General features: G+C 32.1%; 1 protein-coding gene across 6 annotated transcripts in view; it reads left to right on the forward strand.

The window, feature by feature from the left end:
• The window catches only part of EPHA5 (EPH receptor A5), a 288516-nt gene that overhangs the window by 174738 nt on the left and 92257 nt on the right, over positions 1-21521 (forward strand). For 4 of the 6 annotated variants that reach the window (XM_073017325.1, XM_073017327.1, XM_073017329.1 and 1 more), the window contains 3 exons: positions 1882-2006; positions 7960-8119; positions 17392-17497. In XM_073017325.1, coding sequence (XP_072873426.1) covers positions 1882-2006; positions 7960-8119; positions 17392-17497 — 391 coding nt within the window. The remainder of the gene's footprint in view (positions 1-1881; positions 2007-7959; positions 8120-17391; positions 17498-21521) is intronic. The other 2 variants (XM_073017326.1, XM_073017328.1) reach the window with 1 other exon arrangement.

Below are 21521 nucleotides of genomic sequence, written 5' to 3' on the forward strand. Positions count from 1 at the left end.
TCATTTTCATTTGATACCAGACTTAAAAGTTTGAGCAGGCAGAGAATGAGCAAAAGGTATCAGCAAGGGAGACAAATAAGATAAATTGAGCATGCTCCTTGATGCTGACAAACCTGGTTACAGTTATTTTAATGTGCATGATACTTGCAGTGGTGTAGGATTGCTGCCATTCACAATTTGTGCATCATCATTATGTCCCCAGGAGCTGTCATCAGCTTTACCCAGAAGATGCAAAGATGCTCTTGTCACAAAGAAAATTATCCCTGACCTACTCTGAGCTCAGAAATGGTCTTCTCCCCTCATTCTAAACCAGTATTTTAAAGCACATTCTTAGCCACTGAACTAGACTGGCATTTGTTAACTTAAGTGTTTGAAAGTGAAATAGTTTATGCTTTACTTTGATGAATGCAAGTAAATAACAAAGTATTGCACTTTAGGCTGATTGTGTCTGTGTTGGTATTTATTTGTTGTCTTTACCCACAAATGATTATTTTAGTGAAGAATTGATTAAGTTTTAAAATTAAGTGCACATTTCAAACTAATATTATCCTATGATGAGATAAATTCAGGTTTGAATGATATTTAATTATATATGTATTTGCCATTCATTCATCCATCCATCAATTCAATCAACAAATATTCATTAAATTTCTATATGCTAAACAATTTTCTCATCTTGGAAATGTAGCAGTGAACTAAACTAAACCAATTCCTGCCTTCATGGAGCATATTATTAAAGAATTTATGAATAGCAAGGTGGTAATACCATCAATTTATTAAGTAAAAACTGACAGCTATCTATGAGAAATAGTTAAATATAAAAAAAAATGATTTCACTATAGTAGAGTGAGTGAAGAACTCTGAAGACTTAGTCTTTCTTTGGGTTTTTTACTGTTGTGTTATGCAATACATATGCAGTGATACTGGGAAACTGAGTTTAATTCATGATTCAAGATAATTCATACGGATATTCACTATTGAACAAAATATATTCAAAAATTCACTGTCTTCCTTAATCGTCTGTTGTTTCTATTTCAGTAGTGTTAGCACTTTCCAATAAACACTACAGTGAACTAGGGAGCCCATATCTTACTCTTTTATGTTGCCATGTCTTTTAGACATGTTGTCTATACAAATATCAGCAGATTGATAAAAAGAATTTTGACTTATTCAGATGTTTTTCAAACTCAAAATATCCAGACATATCCGAAAGAACAGATATATGAGTCCTATTTTCATTAGACAAGTAGTGGTTTCATAGACGGTATATCAAATTGTGATGATCACCAGAAGTGATTATGATTTCTAAGGAAATATTTGAGAAAAATGAAAATTTAAAAAAGTTTATTTTATTTGCTATTATTTTAAAGTGTACCATATCTTTGGTGGCATGTTTCTTAAGGAACCTGCCCATGTTTAATATATACATTTATTAATGATTTTAGGATTCATGTAATTTCAAAAGTAATAAATTATAAAAGAGAGTTTGTGTTGTACAAATGCAGTAATATAAGCATGTATCTATTAGCATAATGGGATATGTCATACAGAGCTCATACATTTTAGAAATGTAGAAGATATGTAAAATAATCAGAAGTATCTTTATTCTATAAAATATAAAATAAAATAATTTATGTTTCTAAACTACTTAGAAAAAATATAGACTACAGTTTTATCATGAAAAAATCCTGAGGATATTTAGCTGATTTATATTTGTAAAAAAATCTTCACAATCTTTAAATGTTATATAGATAAATTAAAATTTAATTGGGTATTTTTTATAGTGCTACATTCTGAAAATTAAATATATGTAAAACACATAACAGGCTTACTTTTAGGGCCTCATTAATCACACTGCTCCTTATGTAAACTATTTTGCAGCTCCGTCTCCAGTCACCAATGTGAAAAAAGGAAAGATTGCAAAAAACAGCATCTCTTTGTCTTGGCAAGAGCCAGATCGCCCCAATGGAATCATCCTGGAGTATGAAATCAAGTATTTTGAAAAGGTAAGACTAACAGAATAAAAAAAAAGTCTTCAGTTTCTTTCTTTCTTTTTTTTTTTTTTTCACTTTAGCAACTGCAATTATCCAATTTGTAGAAGAGTATGTTGCAATTTTATGTATAAATCAATGACAATTGATTCTGCAGTCATAATTATGGATGCTAGAAGTGTACAGGGAGCTCTCTATTCATGTTCTGCTGCTGCCAAATAGTTTACACAGCTTAGATACTGCCATATAGTCTAATATTAGCTTAACTGAGTTGAACAGCATTAAAAGATGAAGTCATAGGACATTTGAAAGTGTTACAAAGACTTAAGCTATAGATTTTCAGTAGTGACTGCAGTGTGCTAACAGAGAAATCATGTGTGCTTATGGCTAGTAACTCAACATAACACCTATACTATTAAGGTAATATGAAAAAGATAAGACACATATATCAAATACAGTTTTTAAAGATTCTTAGCAAACATTTGGCACTGTAGTATAAAATTTATGTTTAAATTTCAGGTTAAAAAATAAAAACATATATGCATCACATTCCCCATATTTTCTTGATTTCCTCTTGTTCTATGAGTCTCTTAGAGATACTTTTAAACATTTTGCCATAATAGCTATTGAGGTCAGGTCTCAAGGTTGTAATAAACTCTTTTCCTCTTTTCTGAATTCACAAGCAAGTGAGTTATTGATGAAAGAGTCATACAGATGGAAGCTGAAAAAGCTTGTAATTTCTAAAACTGGGCTGGAGTATGTGGCTTACATATGTAGCCACCATGAGTCTTCCTGCTACTTCCGCCTCATTCATCTATGATTTTTCTACTGGCTGGATCTGAATGTCATACACACCTTAGGACAACCTGAGTTCTAAAAGAGGAGATAAAGATAGATGGGAACCCAAACCAGCCTCTGAGAAATGGGTTGGAGACCCTGACCCAGAAATGTTGGTCCTATGGATGTAGGGATAGAAATGAACATGTAAAAAATGCAGGCATGAAGATCCCAAAAAAGAAGAGAAGGACTGAGCCACACGACTTACTCAATGGCTTTTCTAAACTCACAGACATCACTCCTTCTTTTTTTCTGGAAGAGTAAAAGATATGGTAGGAAGTACAAAATCTTACTTTACAATACCTAAGAACTTGCCCAAGCTAGGGCATTGGAAAAGACAGGGAGAATAAATGGTTCTCCTCACCATATATATATGCGTAGATAAAAGAGTTTAGGGCCAGGCGTGGTGGCTCACGCCTGTAATTCCAGCACTTTGAAAGGCTGAGGTGGGTGGGTTGCCTGAGGTCAGTAGTTCGAGATCATCCTGCCCAACATAGTGAAACCTTGTCTATACTAAAAATACAAATAAATAAATAAATAAATAAATAAATCAGCTGGGTGTGGTGGTGGGCACCTGTAATCTCAGGTACTCGGGAGGCTGAGGGCAGAAGAATTGCTTGAACCCAGGAAGCAGAAGTTGTAGTGAGCCGAGATCGCACCATTGCACTCCAATCTGGGCAACAAAAGCAAAACTCAGTCTCAAAGGGGGGAAAAAAAAGAGTTTAGGTAAGTGTATTGAATATTAATTTGTCACAGTATAGAAAATTTAAAAATAAATTTTCTTCTTTCATTCATTGATTCAACAATTGCCTGTGTAAAAATACAACAAAGGATAAAACAATGGGGAGTGATGGAGAAAGGCCATCTACATATTTACAGGTTTTTATTGTTTCTACAATGTTCATGTATTGATTATACTAGTAGATAAATAAATAATCAACCATTTTTGAAATAGTCATCTTTCTAGGAATGACTTACTGGTAGTATTATATACAACTATCAGATCATTAGGAAACATAAATGGTGACACATATTTCAAAAATAGATTATCAAATACATTATTCACCAAGAATGCTCTTAGAGAATACCTCTGAGACAAAATTATGTTGGGATATGGTTAACATTGTTTAATGTCAACAAAACTGTAGTTAATCAAGTGGAATATAGTGACATTAAAATTTCTCACTGATTACTGTGCTCGTGAGATTAGTAGTAAAAAACAGCATTGCAAATTCTAGAGGTCTACAATTTAAACATAGGCTATGTCAAAAAACAATTTGTAAAATTAAGGTTTATATTTCTTATTCAAGTTTTTGTAACCTTTGTTACTTTATATTGATGCAAAGCTATGTAGAGTTATATAAATATATATTAACACATGCTGAATTCTGTTGTGAACATTGTTTCTCAATTTTCATTGTGATTAAAGTTGATTTCAAAAGAAGATAAAATGCAAAATAGAATTCTAAAACTGTATATTTGACTATCTTAGATGCAATAAGGGTTAACAGCAGGGAGACTAAAAGTTTAACAAGTACTTATATTTTCTTTTATCTCTGAATCAAATAGCTGGATTAACGACTGGCTTTATTTTTTGTTCTTGAGGAAAGCATCCTATTTTTTTCCCCTTATGAGTAACCTTTGATTGTTTTCATGACCACTTTCCAGCATAAGCATTACTTTCATTATGTGTGTAATATTCAATATTAATGAGAATTTATCTTTTCTTAAAAAGTTGCTGCTTCTGTTAGAACAAAGTTATTCAAGAAGTGGTAATGAGGAGTTTCTATTAAATATTTCTCCTACTGAGTTTTATCCATATTGTGATATTATTTTCTTTATAGTTCAATTTCTTTTTGAGTTACAATTATTTCAGTATGATTTGGTCTTATATTTAATAATTCAAATTTAATGTTTCAGTATTCCATTATATGATCTGTATAACTCAAATAAAGAAAAAAATGACTTGGGAAAAAGGTTTCTAAACATATTTCCAATAAATTAATAAGTTGCTTGTTTACATTAATTAAAAGCAGCAAAATCTTTATATGATATATTGGTGGAAGTTATTATTTTGGTCAGTGTTTTCCTTTTTAAAATAAAGGTATTAATTCCTGGACCATTGTGCGTGAGCCAAACTTTTGAGTATATCTATATTATACCTATAAAGTTTTTTTTAAGACTTTCATTTATAAAAAATGGATTATGAGCTTTTATACCATGTATTGAGGTAGGGATCCTGATAGGTTTTCAGAGCTGATTTTGAGCTTTCAGAATAACACCACCATTTTATTGGATGGCTTTTGGCCAGACACAGGTGGCAGAGCTTTCCAGGGCACATGCATTTGCCAGCTGGCATTTCTGCCTCTGATTGCCCTGCTCTAATAGAGGTCATTGGGCTTCTCTGCTCCCGTGTGAGGATGGGCTCATTGCCATCTCTTAATTAAAGGCAGAGGCAAAGGGAAGCTGCCCCTTGGCAGGGTGTTTGCCAGCTGGCTCCTTCTGCTGAAGCCCTCCCCTCACTGCATGTGAACAGTGTTTGCTAAGCAGCTGGGGAATGTAGCTCATTTGCTCAGCTGGGGCACGAAGGCAGCAAAAGGCACTGCCCTGACCAAGGACTTGGCAGCCAGGCAATTGTGGGTGTTGACAATCTTTACATAAAGTTTTTGATATGTAGAAAATTACAATATGAGAGTGATTTAAAGGAATGAAACAGAATTAAATTTTGGAAGATGCTTACACAATTCACAATGTGTATTCATTGGTTTTGATCCACTAGATACATGCTTTGCTAAATTCTCTTCAATAACTTATGTATGACTAACTCAGAGAGAGACAATGTGCAATTAAACTCTAGCTAAGGAACAACTGAGACATACATAACGTTAATTGTTAAGTCAGACAGAATGTTGTGCAATTGATATTAGATCATACGTTATTTCAAGGAGCAGCAGTACAGTTTCCTTGTACATTTTTCCTTTTTGGCAAAAAGTATCAATTTCTAATATTTTTGTAAAATGTATTCATTGTACCTTCAATAATTAGAGTTTACAACTATGGAAGCTTTTAAAAGTTGTTTTGTTTTTTACTTATCAATGGTACAACTTACCATCATGCTATAGAGTTAAGAGTAATCCATTCTACATAGAACCTATTTTGTAGCGATTGTGCTTGGTGGTATATGTATTATTTTTATCTCTGTCTCCTTCCAATATTCTTGGTAAATAATTGTATCTCCATTTTAAGGAAGAAAAAAACTGAGGTAAAGAGTGGTTTACCCACATTTTCTCATCTACTTAATAATATGGCTGGAAATCTAATGCTGTCATTGATGCCTTCTTCTAATGTTTTATATTATAAATGTTAATCCTTTATGCAAAAATGATAATTACATAAAGTCTATCAGAATTGTATACTTAAATTTTGAGTAGATTTTTTCTTTAAGTTAAATTTTCTTTAAACAAATATCAGCAAACAGACATTTAACTTACTTAGTGAGAGTTACTGCTACAATTGTAGCCAAACTGGAAAGCAGAATATTATTGAGAAATATTCCTTTTAAATAATATGGGAAAATAATATTTTTCAATAATATGGAGAAATAATAAATGATATTATCAGGGTTATTCCATCAAGAACCTGTGCGTTCTCAGAAAAATTGGTAACTCTCATAGTTTATAGAAGCTGTTTACAGTTGTTAAAAGGAACACATTAAGAAATTGTTTGCTTTTTACTGCTATGATCCTAGCATACAGAAGGAGTAATAGGGTGGATAATAGAAGAGCAATACATGTTTGTCAATGAAGAAATTTACTGGTATTATTAGGTAACATTTTATAAGACTTAATTACCTTTGCTCAACTTTAATAAAATTTCCCAAATACATTAAAGTTTAGATAATTAAATTAATCTGCAGTTTAAAAAATTAAAGATCAGTCATTTGCCTATGATGATCAGAAATTGTGCTATTGGGTTTATAAATTACACCATACCTATTTAGAGATAATTTTGGACCTACTTAACTCTAAGATAATTTTGTATGTTTAAACATATTACAAGAGGAATGGTAAATTGCTTTAAAAGAAAAATGTTATATAGATTGTATATTTTAGATAGTATTAGTGGTAGTCAACTTTGACATGTCATATTAGAAAGAGTTACAAATATTTAAAATAATTATGAAAATTAAAATATCTATTACAGTTTATTAACTGCTTTCACATACATTACCTGTTTCATTTTTACAACATCTCTGTGAGGAAACCCGGGCAAGTCTCTACTCCAATTTTACTGATAAGGAAACTGAATATAAAAGCAAAAATGTCCCTGCTATATTTCAGCCTGTGATTTCAGTATCCATGGTAAAGCTGGTGTGGTAACTTCAGAGAGATAATGAGGAGTTACGGATGGTTAGTCTAAACTTTTGTTAGCATCAAAATAGAAACAGTTCCTCTTTGTTTCAGTTCCCAAAATTTTCTTTCCAGTAATTATTTTCCGGCTCCATCTCCATTAACTACTACCTAGCTCCTCCAAATGAGGACATTTTCAAAAATAAATAAAAATGCTTTGCTTATCTGCATTTTTCTTTAATGCCTTCTATCTAGGCTTAGAGAATTGAAATTAAATTTCACCAGTGAAGCACTAATTTCTTACCTTAAGACCTAAGTACAATTATAAATTGAATTCACTAATGAGTTAAAGCATAAGTCTTACCTCACAGAATGGGACATATTGTTAACTTTCTGTATGAATAGGCAGTATGTTAGATATGCTCCAATTAACTATATTGGAGGAAAAAAGTATAAAAATAACAATACTAAAATAGAGTCTGTAAAATAATCAATCTCCTACAACATTATGTTTTCAAAATTTTAGAAATGTATTACTGCCAAAGACAAGTATTCTGGATAGGTGGACACAATGTCACCCACCACCCTGAGTTCAGAAAAGACTTTAATATTCTATGTCAATAGCACACCTAGGATGTGTAGGATTTTTTTCTAAAGTATTATATTTGTACTAATAGAGTCCATTGGTTTCTGATTCATTTTCTGATCTATGGTTCTACATTTTGTTGTCATTATTAATTTATATGCTGCCTTTTTTACTGTGTGTGCATGCGCATCCCAAGGACCAAGAGACCAGCTACACAATTATCAAATCCAAAGAGACAACTATTACTGCAGAGGGCTTGAAACCAGCTTCAGTTTATGTCTTCCAAATTCGAGCACGTACAGCAGCAGGCTATGGTGTCTTCAGTCGAAGATTTGAGTTTGAAACCACCCCAGTGTGTAAGTCATTTTAATTACTGTCGACTCATGTCTCAGTAATGGTTACCAGAAAAGAGTCAGTGGATCAATACCCTCCCTGGGCACTCTGTCAGTCTCACTCTCCCTCTCTCTCTCCCAGGCATGACCCCTTCAGGTAGGAAGCATCTGTCATGCTATTATGGTAGGTCGGCGGGTTAACACGTTGGTCCTTGCTCCTCATTGCATTCAGTCTTCTGGGAGATGGTACTTCAGGAGATACTTTAAAAATGTTTAAACTTGCTTTCAAAGACTTTCTTTCCACTGCTGCCATACTTTATTGAATTATTGCCATTTACTTTTTTAGTTGTTTCATTGAACTAGGCTACTAGGCTTAGTCTTTCTTTGAAAATTCCACAGGGAGTTTTCTTTAGCATTGAGATTGGCAAGAAAATGGTGCTCTCAGGAACCAATCTGATCTCATAAAAAGTATTAAACCTCTGGCACCGTCTTTAACGGGAGAATCTGGGAATATTTTTTGGAACAGCCTTTTTGAATCACTTTTTTCCCCATAAAATAGCGTAAAACATTTTCCTTTAATTTCAGCAAAATATTTATGTTACTTACTTGTCCTAAACACATTGAAAGAATTTAAGACAGTAATAGATGCTGTTAAAACTTTTTGTGAAGAAATACACAGTACTGTGAAATGTCAGAAGTGTATATGTGTGTCAGTGTGTATGTGTATTTGCTTTAAGCCGAGTTACATAAAAATTAGTAATTTTAAAATAAATAAATTGCGTATTTCCTTTTTACAAAAATCAACAAAATGATAATTTAGTTATGAATTTACTTTGTAAGAATCAGAAGATCTATTAAATTAAAATGTGAATAAAACTATATAATACATCCCCTTTGAAAATCAAGATCTTCTTTTTAAAGTATATTTAACTGATTTATTTAAAAATAATTTTTATTCTGTAAAAATAACGTTCTAAGTGTTGTTTCACTGAATTTTATACTGAAAAGGGTGCCATTGTAAAAAATTATAAATTTGTTTTCTACACAAAGGAAAATCTGTGAGTGAAATTTAATTGAAGCTACTGAAATTTGAACTTCTAATGCTATTCAGAAAATTTTCTTTTCTTACTAGATTGAATAGGAACATGTGATATTAGTCTGAGAATGCTCATAATATTAGCAATGGATTATTTAATCCTGCCCCTTTAAACTAAAAGGGATTTAGGAAAAAAAGGCATGCTGTATAAGTTAGACATCTTAACAAGACTTGATTCTGTTTCGGTATAATTAGTAATAAATATTGCTTATGTGGTCTACCAACTCTGGGAACAAAACCATAAATGAAATCTCACACTATGCTTGAATGCTTTGATAACTATACAAATGGAAAAATCCCATTTAAAAAAAAAAAAAAAAAAAAAAGGTAAATTCTACTCAGTTCTAGGATGTTGGCACATTCAGCAACTGGTTTTTCTTCAGGCTTTTCAATATTCTCTCATTTACATATGTATTAAATAGTAGCTGCCAAGCACACGAAAACTCAATCAGATGACTTAGAGAACTAATATTTAATCATTTCCTGTGTATACTTTTACAAAGGTTTACCTGAAGTATGCTACTTTTAATATTTTCTATATAATTTCTAGAGAAAAAGAAATACCACCCACTAATTTTTTTATTGCCGAAGTAGATTATAGCATTATTTTTAATAGCAAATGAAAATACTTCGATATCATACTGCCTCCTAGCTATGAGAGTAAAATCTTTTTTTTACTCGTATATGTACATATATGTACAAGCTTTTTACTGAATGAATTTATTATTTGTAGAGAGTATATTAGATATTAATTGCTTTTTGATCTTTATGTATAATATTTTCTGAATATAACTCAACAACAAGAATATATTGAACACCTATAACATATTAGGTTTGCTAGGCCCTGAAGAAATCAACGTGAGTAACACATAGAAACTTCTCTCCAGACAAAAGGAATATACTGTGTTTAATTCTAAAATATAGAATATTTGTTTCAAAAAGCATTTTAGAGTCATAGTTTTGCTTATTTATTTATTTATATTGAGAAAGTCTCACTCCATTGCCCAGACTGGAGTGTAGTGAAGCGATCTTGGCTCACCACAACTTCCACCTCCTCAGTTCAAATGATCCTCCTGACTCAGCCTCCCAAGTAGCTGGGATCACAGGCGTGCACCACCGTGCCTGATTAATTTTGCATTTTAAGTAGAGATGAGGTTTCTCCATGTTGGTCAGACTGATCTCAAACTCCTGACCTTAGGTGATCTGCCCACCTTGGTCTCCAAAGTGCTGGGATTACAGGCGTCAGTCACCACGCTCGGCCTAATTTTGCTTATTATTTTAAAATTGATTTTATTCAATTTCTAGCCATCAAAGGGTTTCTTTTTAGCTCAAAGATGCTATAAATGACCCAAATAATTCTAAGTAATAATACCTTCTTTCTCAAGGCCTATTGTCTAATAAAGAATCAGAGAAGATACGCAATGACAATTAATACTTTTCTTCAGAACTTATTTTTGTAGTATTTTCTGAAATCCACATTCATTATTTCACTGGGCAATTATTTACTTTATATCATAATTTCAGTCTTAATTTACATTTATTATTTTCCCAATAAGGTCTTCAAGTACTTTGATGCAGTAATTACAGTAAACATACAATAAACATATTTGTGTTTTTCCTCGTTAAGCTATCAGTGATTTTTATTTGATAAGTGATAGTTAAAGAGTTCTGACTTTAACGAGCCATCTGTACTAAGAAAAATCTACTTTATCAGTCAGGTATGTAATAGGAAGTTATTTTAAAATTTCCATGAGTATATTTTTTAAAAAGAATTTTCCAATTGCCTGTTCAATTCATAATGATGATACAAATAGTGAAAAGTTGACACATTATGATTTGTGTTTTTATAGAATTTATTATTTACTAATTTATATTACATTTCAGTCATTTGTTAACAAAAAGTTAAAATGTTATGAGCGCTTTTATTTTTCATTGACATTATCTTGTAAGTCAAAAGATAACTCTAAAGAGAAATGCGAATAGTAGTACAAACAGGAACGCAAAACAATTGTTTTAGAAAAACTATTTAATATGAAGATTTGGGTAGAAAATCTCCAATTATTCTTCCTCTGCCAAGTTTAGTTTATGTCTTATAACTGTTAACTTCTTCATTTTAATTTTGTTATGCATAAAAATAATATATTTAAAATTGATTTTTTACCCTACCCCCATTCTCAACAGCAGTGACTATATATATATATATATATATACACACACACACACACACACACACAAACAAAGAAACTTACCGTGAGTAAAACCATTCAGCCAAACTCATTAGACTCTTTCCTGGTTTCTTTTAACATAATTTATCTTGAAGCTTTCAGACTGTAACTGAATCTATCTTAACCTCTACATGCCCAAGATTCATCAATCACATTTGTGATTCTTTTAATTTTTAAAAATGGATCACTTCCTTTTATCCAGCTATATCTATTTGTCTCAAATCTGTATAGCCTAAATGAGGAAATAATGGTATTGTGTTTTTTATTAAAAGTTGTATTGAGGTAATTGTGGATTTGCATGCAATTTTAACAGCAATACAGACCACTCTTATACACTTTACTTAGTTTTCCCCATGGTAATATTTTGCAGAACCATAGTATAATATCACAACCAGAACACTGATATTGATACAATCAATCCACAGATTTAATCCTATTTTCTTGTATTCCTCTGTAAATGTGTATGTGGACATGTATGTGTGTTAGATTCTATGCCATTTGGTCACTTGTACAAGTTTGTGTATCTACCACCAACTTCAAGTTACCAAACAATCCCAATACTGTAAAGATCCCTTGTGTTTCCTTTTATAACCACACCCACTACCTTTAAGAACAAATGTTGTGGCATCACTAAGCCCTGGAAACCATTCATCTGCCATTCATGTATGACGTTTTCACATTTCAAAAATGTTTCATAAATAGAAACATGCAGTATGTGCCTTTTAATTTGGAATTGGCTTTTTTTCACTTAGCATAATTTCCTGCAGATTCATCCAGATTGTGGTGTGTATCAAGTTTCTTTATTTTTATTACTGAATAATAATACTTAATATGTATGTACCACAATTTATTTAACCTCCATTAATTTGTTGAGGGATATCAGGGCTGATTACAGTTTTTGCTATCACAAATAAAGATACTGTAAACATTTGTATACAGATTTTTGTGTCATGTAGGTTTTTATTTCCCTAGGATGAATTTCCAAAAGTACAACACTGGATTGTACAGTAATTGTATATCTAATTTTGTAAGAAACTGCCAACATGTTTTCCAAAATGGCTGCATCATTTTCCATTTCCACCAGCAATGGGTGATTAATCTGGTCTCTTTATATCCTTTTCAGCATTTGGAATTGTCATTATTTATTTACTTATTTGTTAGTCATTTTGAATAAGTGGGTAGTGATATCTCACTATTTTGAAAATCACTGTTAGTTAATTATGTTCAACATCCTTTCATGTGCCTATTTGCCTACCATAGTGTTCATAATGTTTCCACTGATTCCTGTGTACTTATATTACTTATTAAAAATTATGCCCTTGATTAAGTTACCCTGATTAAGAAAGTTTATAGATACCTATTGCTGTGAGAGAATGATCCCAAATTCTCAGTCTGACCTGTAGACTTATAATCTGGCTCTTACTATTATTTTAACCTTCAATGATGAACTCTTCATATATATAGCTGAGGCAATAAAGTCTAGAGAATATCCACGTAATATTTGCATACAACCAGGAGTGTGGGAAGCAAGGTGAGGTAAAAAATGTGACTTCTCAGTATATGCTGCCTTAGAATTTCCAGGCATGATGCAAATGTGTAATGATTTTTTTTAAAATAAACATTATTATTTACAAAGAATATTAATTTTTATAATTGGTGATCTTTCTCCATAGTGTATTATATTGCTTTAACATTTTCTTTTAAGTCTTCCCATGATATTTCCCAGCTATTTTTCCAAAACGACATCATTAATAAACTAATTTTTAGAAAACATAAGAAAATGAGAGACATGCATAACTAAAGGTATATATCTTAAGGATTAAAATTTTAACAGTATGTTAACATGATTACCATATCTCCTACTTGACCTAAATATTTTTGTCTCACTCCTAAACAAATCAACAAAAATGAATGCATTGACGGTAACCTGTAAATTGTTTATTTTCATCTGAATTAATATAATTAATGATATCATTAATGCCCTCAGGACAAACAAAAGAATAAACAATTTAAAAATCTTGATGAATCATTTCTTATTAGAAATTGCTCACAAATTAATTATTGCATGTGAAACAGTTAATAGTTAAAACCTGAGTTTATGGTGGGTGAATTGCTTGAGCTCAGAAGTTTCAGACTAGCCTGGGCTAAATGGTGAAACCCCTTCTCAACAACAACAACGACAACAACAAAATACAAACATTAGCTGTACGTGGTGGCGCACGCCTGTAGTCCCAACTACTCGAAGGCTGAGATTGGAGGGTGACATGAACCCTGATGGCAGAGGTTGCAGTGAGCCGAGATCGTGCCACTGTACTCCAGCCTGGGTGACAGAGTGAGACCCTGTCTACACACACACACACACGCACACAAGAAAATTTAAAACCCATCAAGGACTTTAGAAAATATTGCAAATTTAAAATAATAATAAAACTATATAAATAAATTAAAATAAAATAATCATAAACAAAAATATATTCTGTAAATTCTTCCTCACAAAATGATCTCTAGTTGCTTTTTATACAAAAATGATCTGATTCAGAGGACATTAGATAAACACAGAGAATATTAATGTTTGTGATTTGATGTTACTTATAATCTATGTTCATAAAATGTATCAACTTAGCATATTAATCTTTTGAATGCCATTAGTAATTATTTTAATGCAATATATTTTTCTCTAAAGAGGTGTGCATCATTAATGTTGGTCCTGGAAATTACTAAAAATGAAGAATTTGACACTACCAAAATTTTATACTTCTTTTCAAATTTAATACTGTGGCCAATGTGAAGTTACTCTGTTTTTACCCTTATTTCTGAGTATTGTGCACTCTTCCTCCAAAGCTGTATCTGTGAGAGTTCCCAAACTGGCACATTAAGAGTGGGAATAATTGTTAGACTCAGATTAGAAGGGCTTTTGAAAACTAGACTGAGCATTTGAGAATTTTCTTCCAAAGGTAGTAGGACTTTCTAAAGTTTTTGATCAGGGAAACATGAAAATGATATTTTTGATATTTAATATGAGTACATAGAAGTACTCATATCATAAAGTACATAGATGAGAGAACAGTTAAAATGCTACAAATAATATTCCACCATTTTGATTATACAGGTTTGAATTAAATAGGTTAATGTTGGATGAAAATAAGTAATGTATGGGGAGAAACATCAAAGAAACACAAAAGTATTTGATAATGAATGAACAAGCAGAAGTTAAGAAAGATTTAGTAATAGTTCAAAGAAACCGGAAAGAGATTAAACCAGTTTGATTTTTTTAGTTTGATTAGTGATATGTTTATTTGTTGATATATGTTTTCGTTAATGCCTTTAGGGGTAGATGTGGTATAAAGGCCAATTTTAAACATGTTAATTTTTATGTAACAATAAAATCCAAACAAAGGGCTAAACAGTTTGTTATAAAAAACGGAAGGATTCTTTGGAGAGAAATAAGGGTAGGGGATATAAATTTGCCATCCTGATAGTTATTAATTGATACCATGAAGGAAGAAGTATCAGAGAGAGGGAGAAAGAAAGGGAGGATGTGAAAAAAAAAAAAAAAAAAAGACAGAAAGAAATGGAGAGAAGTGAAAAGGATAAGAAATGAGAAGGATCAGGAGTGAGCATTCATGAAGAATCATTCATACATCACTGTGGGAAGAGAATATGAAGCCATCAGAACTGACAAAGCAGTGCTTCATAGAGAGGGACAGAGTACAACAGCTTGTCTGATGCCATAGAAACCAAGAGGAGGAGAGTTTCAAGTTTAAGGTATACGTTCAGCTAAGTCAAACTCCTAATCATGGTGGAGGATAAGTTAAATAGAGAAGTACTCATTGCATGTTGCAAATGTCATCATCCATGGAATTCAAAGGCAGAAGAATAAAAAAATTTCAGAGATAATTTTAAAATGTTGGTTCTTAGATATGGTTGGTTTCAGATGCCTCTGTCAAGATGCTGACAAATAGGAAATATAAGAATGGTAAATAAAGCAGGGGATAATAAGTATAAGTGATACTTTACTATTTATTTAAGGCTGTCAGTAGTTGAAGCTGTATGCTAAGTACATTATATGTATTATCTTTCATCTTAACAGAAATATAATGATTCAAGGAAATTATCCCTATTTGGAGATTATGCAAATGGGACTTTAAAGGTTTAAGTAATTTTCTTGACCCATATGTGTGGTAAATGCTGGACCTATTTTGCAATTTGGATTGAACTAATCCTGCTAAGTTTAGATATAAAGATTTACTTCTCCCTAAAGGCGATATCTGCTCAGGCTTATAAGCAGCACAATAGTTTATAAGGCAGCAAAACTGTCTTCCAGAGGGAGATCTTTGAAAGTTTAGCATTTCTCAAATGTGGGAAGTGGGAATGTATTAATACACGGAGCATAAGAAGGTGACTCATTATGGGAATGATTTTACTAGGAAATTAACAATAGAGAATTAAGGCATTCAAGTAGCAGTTGCAGCTTATTCAAATAACATTGAGTTTCTGAGTGAAGTTTCTCTAGAAACAGTGCCCTCTTCCAAAAAAGAACGAGAAAGAGAGAAAAAAAAGTAGCAGTAAAAATAATCTGAGTTTAGAGATTAATAAAGCAGACTTTGGGGAAAGGGTATTAGCAATTCTGGGTGTAGTTTTTTCCTGCCTCATTTATACTGTAGCCTATAACTAAATTTCTTGCCACGGACCTTAGCGTCAGAGACTAGGAGAAAACAGGGCAAGACTCTTGTACATATTATGCAAAAAGGGAGAAGGTAAGAGCACTGACTTATATTGAAAATAATAGTTTTACTCAAACCAGCTGTTAATAATAATGGGATCTAAATACTGGTCTAAAATAGTTGAAAGCGAATCAGTGCAAGAGGGTCATCAGCAAATCACTTAGTTTTGATTAGAAAGAATCAAGAACAATGTGACTAAAATAGAAAGGGAGGTGTTTGCAGATCCAAAACTCTTGGTAGGCCAAGATCTGGTATGGGGTTGTGAAAAAGAAAACACAGATTGTTACTAATTTCTGTGACAATATTTGTTACCATGGAGCTGAACTAGTGCTACTTTGAAGTTATCAAATTGATCATGTCATTAAACAAGAAACATGCTACATATTCTATGGAGAGATTCTTAAGAACATTAGTACAATTTATTTTGCCCTATGGGTGTTTTGTTTTAATCCAGATTAGTTAGCACAAAAATAAAATGTATTTGCTTATTTAAGTACAACTGCTTAATCATGTTCATATTCTTCTTATGAAGGGAATTTTATACTAAAATATAAAACATTTCATCTAAAGCTATGTATATAAAAAGTAGGTGATGTAAACATATCCAATTTTAAGATAGATTTCTACACCTCTAAATGTTTGCCTTGATATTTTTCAAAAAGTGAATTTACTTATGAAATATACTTACTGGTTATATTGTGCTTTACATTGTGTTTTTGTAGTAATATTCAGAATACTGATATTATATTTTATTTCAGTGAGGTCATAGTCACATTATTTTTGTCTTCAATGTCTCCAATGTCTATGGAGAAAAAAGTCCTACCTGGGTTCATCAGATTTTTTTTCTAGAGAACAGCAGAATACAAACTCTAAAAATATCAAATCTTATATACCTCGCACCTCCTATTTAGATTAAGGTGTTTGAAGTCAATAAAGAAGTTCCATTTTAATTCACAGACCTAAGGCCCCTAGATGAATACTATGCAAACAACATGTATTCATTTTTTATGATGACAAGGAAATAATCAGTGACTTAGTGATGCTCTCAAATCTCTATTTGGAAAGTAAATATTTTCTATTAAAGATGACTTTTCAATTACACACTTTTAAGAAAGGATATTAGGGGAAATCTCAGCCAAGTGTGGGTAAATTGCTTAAATCATGAATTGATTACTGTCTATTAAGCAGCTTTTATTTTGAATGCATGTGATCACTTTAACCACAAGCTCCATTTTCTGTATCTCCTATCAGCAGTTGCAGCATCCAGCGATCAAAGCCAGATTCCTATAATTGCTGTGTCTGTGACAGTGGGAGTCATTTTGTTGGCAGTGGTTATCGGCTTCCTCCTCAGTGGAAGGTAAGAGAGGAAGCTGTGATTCTGAAGTTTTGCAGCTGATCTCTTCCTCACCTTGATCTGACCATTTGACTGTTAAGCACATCCCAAAACAAATCAGGCAAGCAATATATCAGCAGATAATCTCAACACATGATGCAATTCCTAAGCCTTATCTTGTTCCTATTATTGATGATTTTTAAGCCCACAATTTCTCTTTGTAGGTATGCTCTCTTCTTAAGAGCTGCGTTGATGTGTTCTTGTTTATTTGGTTCATATAGCTATATCTCTTTATATGACACAGCTTTCTTAATCTGAAATTTCTTGTCTCTCAAAAGCGTATATGGTTGTCGGCTTCAAGATTAATTAGTGTTTGGGAAAAGTTATCTCTGTGCCAAGTATATTTTTGAGGAATAAGACATGATTCTATTTAGCCAGTATTCTATCCTAACAGGGTGGTTTATCCAAAGCGGATATTATGGCAAACAAGCTCCTTAGAAAATAACTAAACATTTTCACTGACTGCTTTTATTTTCAGCTTCTAAGTGATTTCAACCTGAATATTTCAATTATGGTGTATACTGATTTGAAGTGAATTGTATTAAATATTATTGAAATAGATACATGAATATATAATATATTGTGTATCTACATTTTTTCATTTTATACAAAAAAGAGGTTGAGTCTTAAGAAGAGCTGTTCTAGGTGTTTTCTGATATTGAGCTGAGCATAATCAACAATAAAAAATAAAATTAAAAAAAGTAGAATAAAACAAAGTGAAGTAAATAAAACAAGAGTATGCTATTTTCCTACAATAAACATAGTTTCATATATTTTTTAAATCCAGGCCATTATTAGAAGGGATATGTAGTAATGGGAGCTGTCCATTTGAAAATATATTTTGGTGTTAGACCATTACAGAAAACTTAATGAAAGTCTTCATGGAGATATTTATTTCTCAGAAAAAAAGTGAAAATGTACCATGAGGTCCCCCCAAAAAGCCAGGAAATCAGTGTTCATATTGATTTTGTTACTGTTCTACTCATTTACTGTTGACTCTTCAGCACCTATTCAATTAATAAATATACAGAATTGGGCACTTTTCAAAGTACTGCATATTGTGTTCTGAAAAGATTTATGATTACATCCTTAAATTACAGAAGTAACAGTTTATTTTTATAAAATATCACAAAATCTTTTGAACATTCCCTCATTGTATCTGAAAATCCTATTACTTCTGGTTCTTACTTATTTTTTTGAAGTTTTCTTAAGAATATATGCAGTAATTCATTGCTTACTTTTAATGTTAGATTGGCATTTATATATTTCTAGAATTTCTAACTAGGGGATAGTTTGTGTTCTGTTGAGGACTATCAAGCCCATCCCAGGCAGGGGGATGACTATCTAGTGCCCCACTGATTTCATCTCTCTGAAGTCACCTGGGGAGAATGCACAACCTGTATCCCTGCTTTCTGGAAGATAAGCTGATTTCACTAGACTTGTCAGATTTTGACACAATAGTATAATCAAGTTGCATGAATTGTAACTACTAAGAAAACTACCACGTGACAATGTGTCTTTTCCACCCCAAATTATAGATGATGCCTTTGCAGAGCTGGTTTGTAACGCCATTTCTTTATTTCAGACTGAGATAAGAGTTAGTGGTTTCCTTTCTAATAAGTTCAATAAACATTAGTTATATTTATGGACATGGAGGTTATAAGAAGATTCTGTATTTGTTGTGTGCACACTTAGGAGAAATGAATAAAAATGGAAAAAAGAACCAAGGTCTAGAATCCAATAAATCTGTGTTTTTGAGGGTTTATTAAAGGATACACATCAATTATCAGAAATATGTTGTTGTAGACTTAGCACAGTGAATTTACAGGTGACAGTTTGCTACGGATTCTTGCTCACTCTTATGTGGTATCTTTAGCATTAGACAACAAAATATTTGAAAGAACTTTCAATCTACTTACTATTTAGTAACTGAAGGGTAGTATCATTGTAGTGCATACACGCACACATTCATACAAAGTCACCCATACACTCTGTATTGGTTCTCACACTGCTATGGAGAACTGTTCAAGACTGGGTAATTTATAAAGAAAAGAGGTTTAATTGATTCACAGTTCCACAAGGCAGGGGGTGATCTCAGGAAACTCACAATCATGGAGGAAGACACCTGTTCACAAGGCGACAGGAAGGAGAAGTGCTGAATGGGGGAAGAGTCAAGGGGGAGGAGCCCCTCATGAAACCATTAGATCTCCTGAGAACAAATTTACTCTCATGAGAACAGCATTTGGAAAACTGCCTGCATAATCCGATTACCTCCACCTGGTCTCTCCCTTGATATGTGGGGATTATGTGGATTACAATGCAAGATAAGATTTGGGTGGAGACACAAAGCCTAACCCTCTCTCTCTTTCTCTCTCTCTCTCTCTCTCTCTCCCCCCCATCCCTCATACACACACACACACACACACACACACACACACACAAATTCTATATATACCTGAAACTGCTGTTCAAGAAACATGAAATTTTAGTATAATGTCTCATTTGTACTAGAATCAGGTCTATGCCCAAAACACATAGCTTAATTTTCTGCCAAATCCAAGGCTTGGTAAAACATTTTTGAACATTTTGTCTAATGAAAGTGTAATTACTTTTAAAAACAGCAACATCTAAGCAATTAGTACATTGTTCATTCACATTAAAATTCTTTTCTAATCCAATTCAATTTTGCAACACAGTTTAAGATGCTGGCACTAGGAATTTGCAGTTGAAAAGACAGCACATTTCGCCAAAAACAAATCTGAGGCTTATAGTTTTTTAGAAGGCGATTTTCTACATGAAATTTTAATGACTTTCTTTGGTTGGATGTATTTTCTTGAACTTCAGGGATCATTTGTCATGTGATAGAAACGTCCTTGGCCATTGTATTGCACTCTTCATGGACAAACTATTGTATATTTTATTATATGAGTATAACTATTCGAAAGCTAAATGATATGATTCTTGAAAGACTTTTTCTATCTCACTTAAGGCAATGAATTTTGTAATTTTTGTTTGGACCAATGAAATCTAACTCACCCTGAAGTACCTAGATTGTCCTGAATTAACCCAGTAAAGGTTTGTTAAATAACTGGAAAATTAAATGAAGAAATGTGGCCAAAACCTAACATAAATTTGGGAAACTATATTTGAGTAATAGCAAATTATTTTTAAAAGCTTGAGCTAGGAAAGATGTAAAGATATAGGATTAGATATGTTTCTCCCTTCTCTCTGTGCCAAAATATGCTTGATTCTCTCTCTCTCTCTCACAGACACACACACAAACACACACACACACACACATTTAGACTACCATCTCCCTTTGAGCTTACCCTTATTACTATCTAATATCTGGAATATGATATGATAACCCAGATATTTGCTCCTAGGTAACATCATTTAACTAAAAATAATTGGACTCATCATTGGTTAAATAAGTTCATTTATTTTGATATATTGCAAAATATTAATATTGCTTACATGTAATATTCATTGGCAATTTATTTTATGATTTGGGCCCAAGAGGAAATATATCTTGAAGATCCATATTCACTAAAAATTTGTGTTTTTACTTAGACAAAAAAAAGTGCAAATGATGACACACTAGGTATTATGAAACTAATCTCTTTCAAAGAAAAAAGGTTAACTTTTAAAATTCTAAAATACACTAAAGGATGAAAAATAAATCAAATATAGAGACTTTTTAATATTTTCAGGCTTAAATTGATTATGCAGAAATATTTTGTAATATTCTTACCCAGACAAAATTTAAAATAATGTAAAGTATCCATCTTGAAGGAAAAATCCTATTTAACAAAATGGCATAGAAGTATAACATATTAGAATTCTTGACAATTTTAGAATGTGTGTGATCTTCCTTTTTAAATATGTTAAGTAATCTATGGGGTATTCTCTGCAGGGTTCAGGCTCTTTCCACTGTTTCCCATTAACCTTTAAATGTTTTTTACAGGATTATAAAACAATTGACATG

The sequence above is a fragment of the Chlorocebus sabaeus genome, chromosome 7 (assembly GCF_047675955.1).
Source record: "Chlorocebus sabaeus isolate Y175 chromosome 7, mChlSab1.0.hap1, whole genome shotgun sequence".
Taxonomy (NCBI): domain Eukaryota; kingdom Metazoa; phylum Chordata; class Mammalia; order Primates; family Cercopithecidae; genus Chlorocebus; species Chlorocebus sabaeus.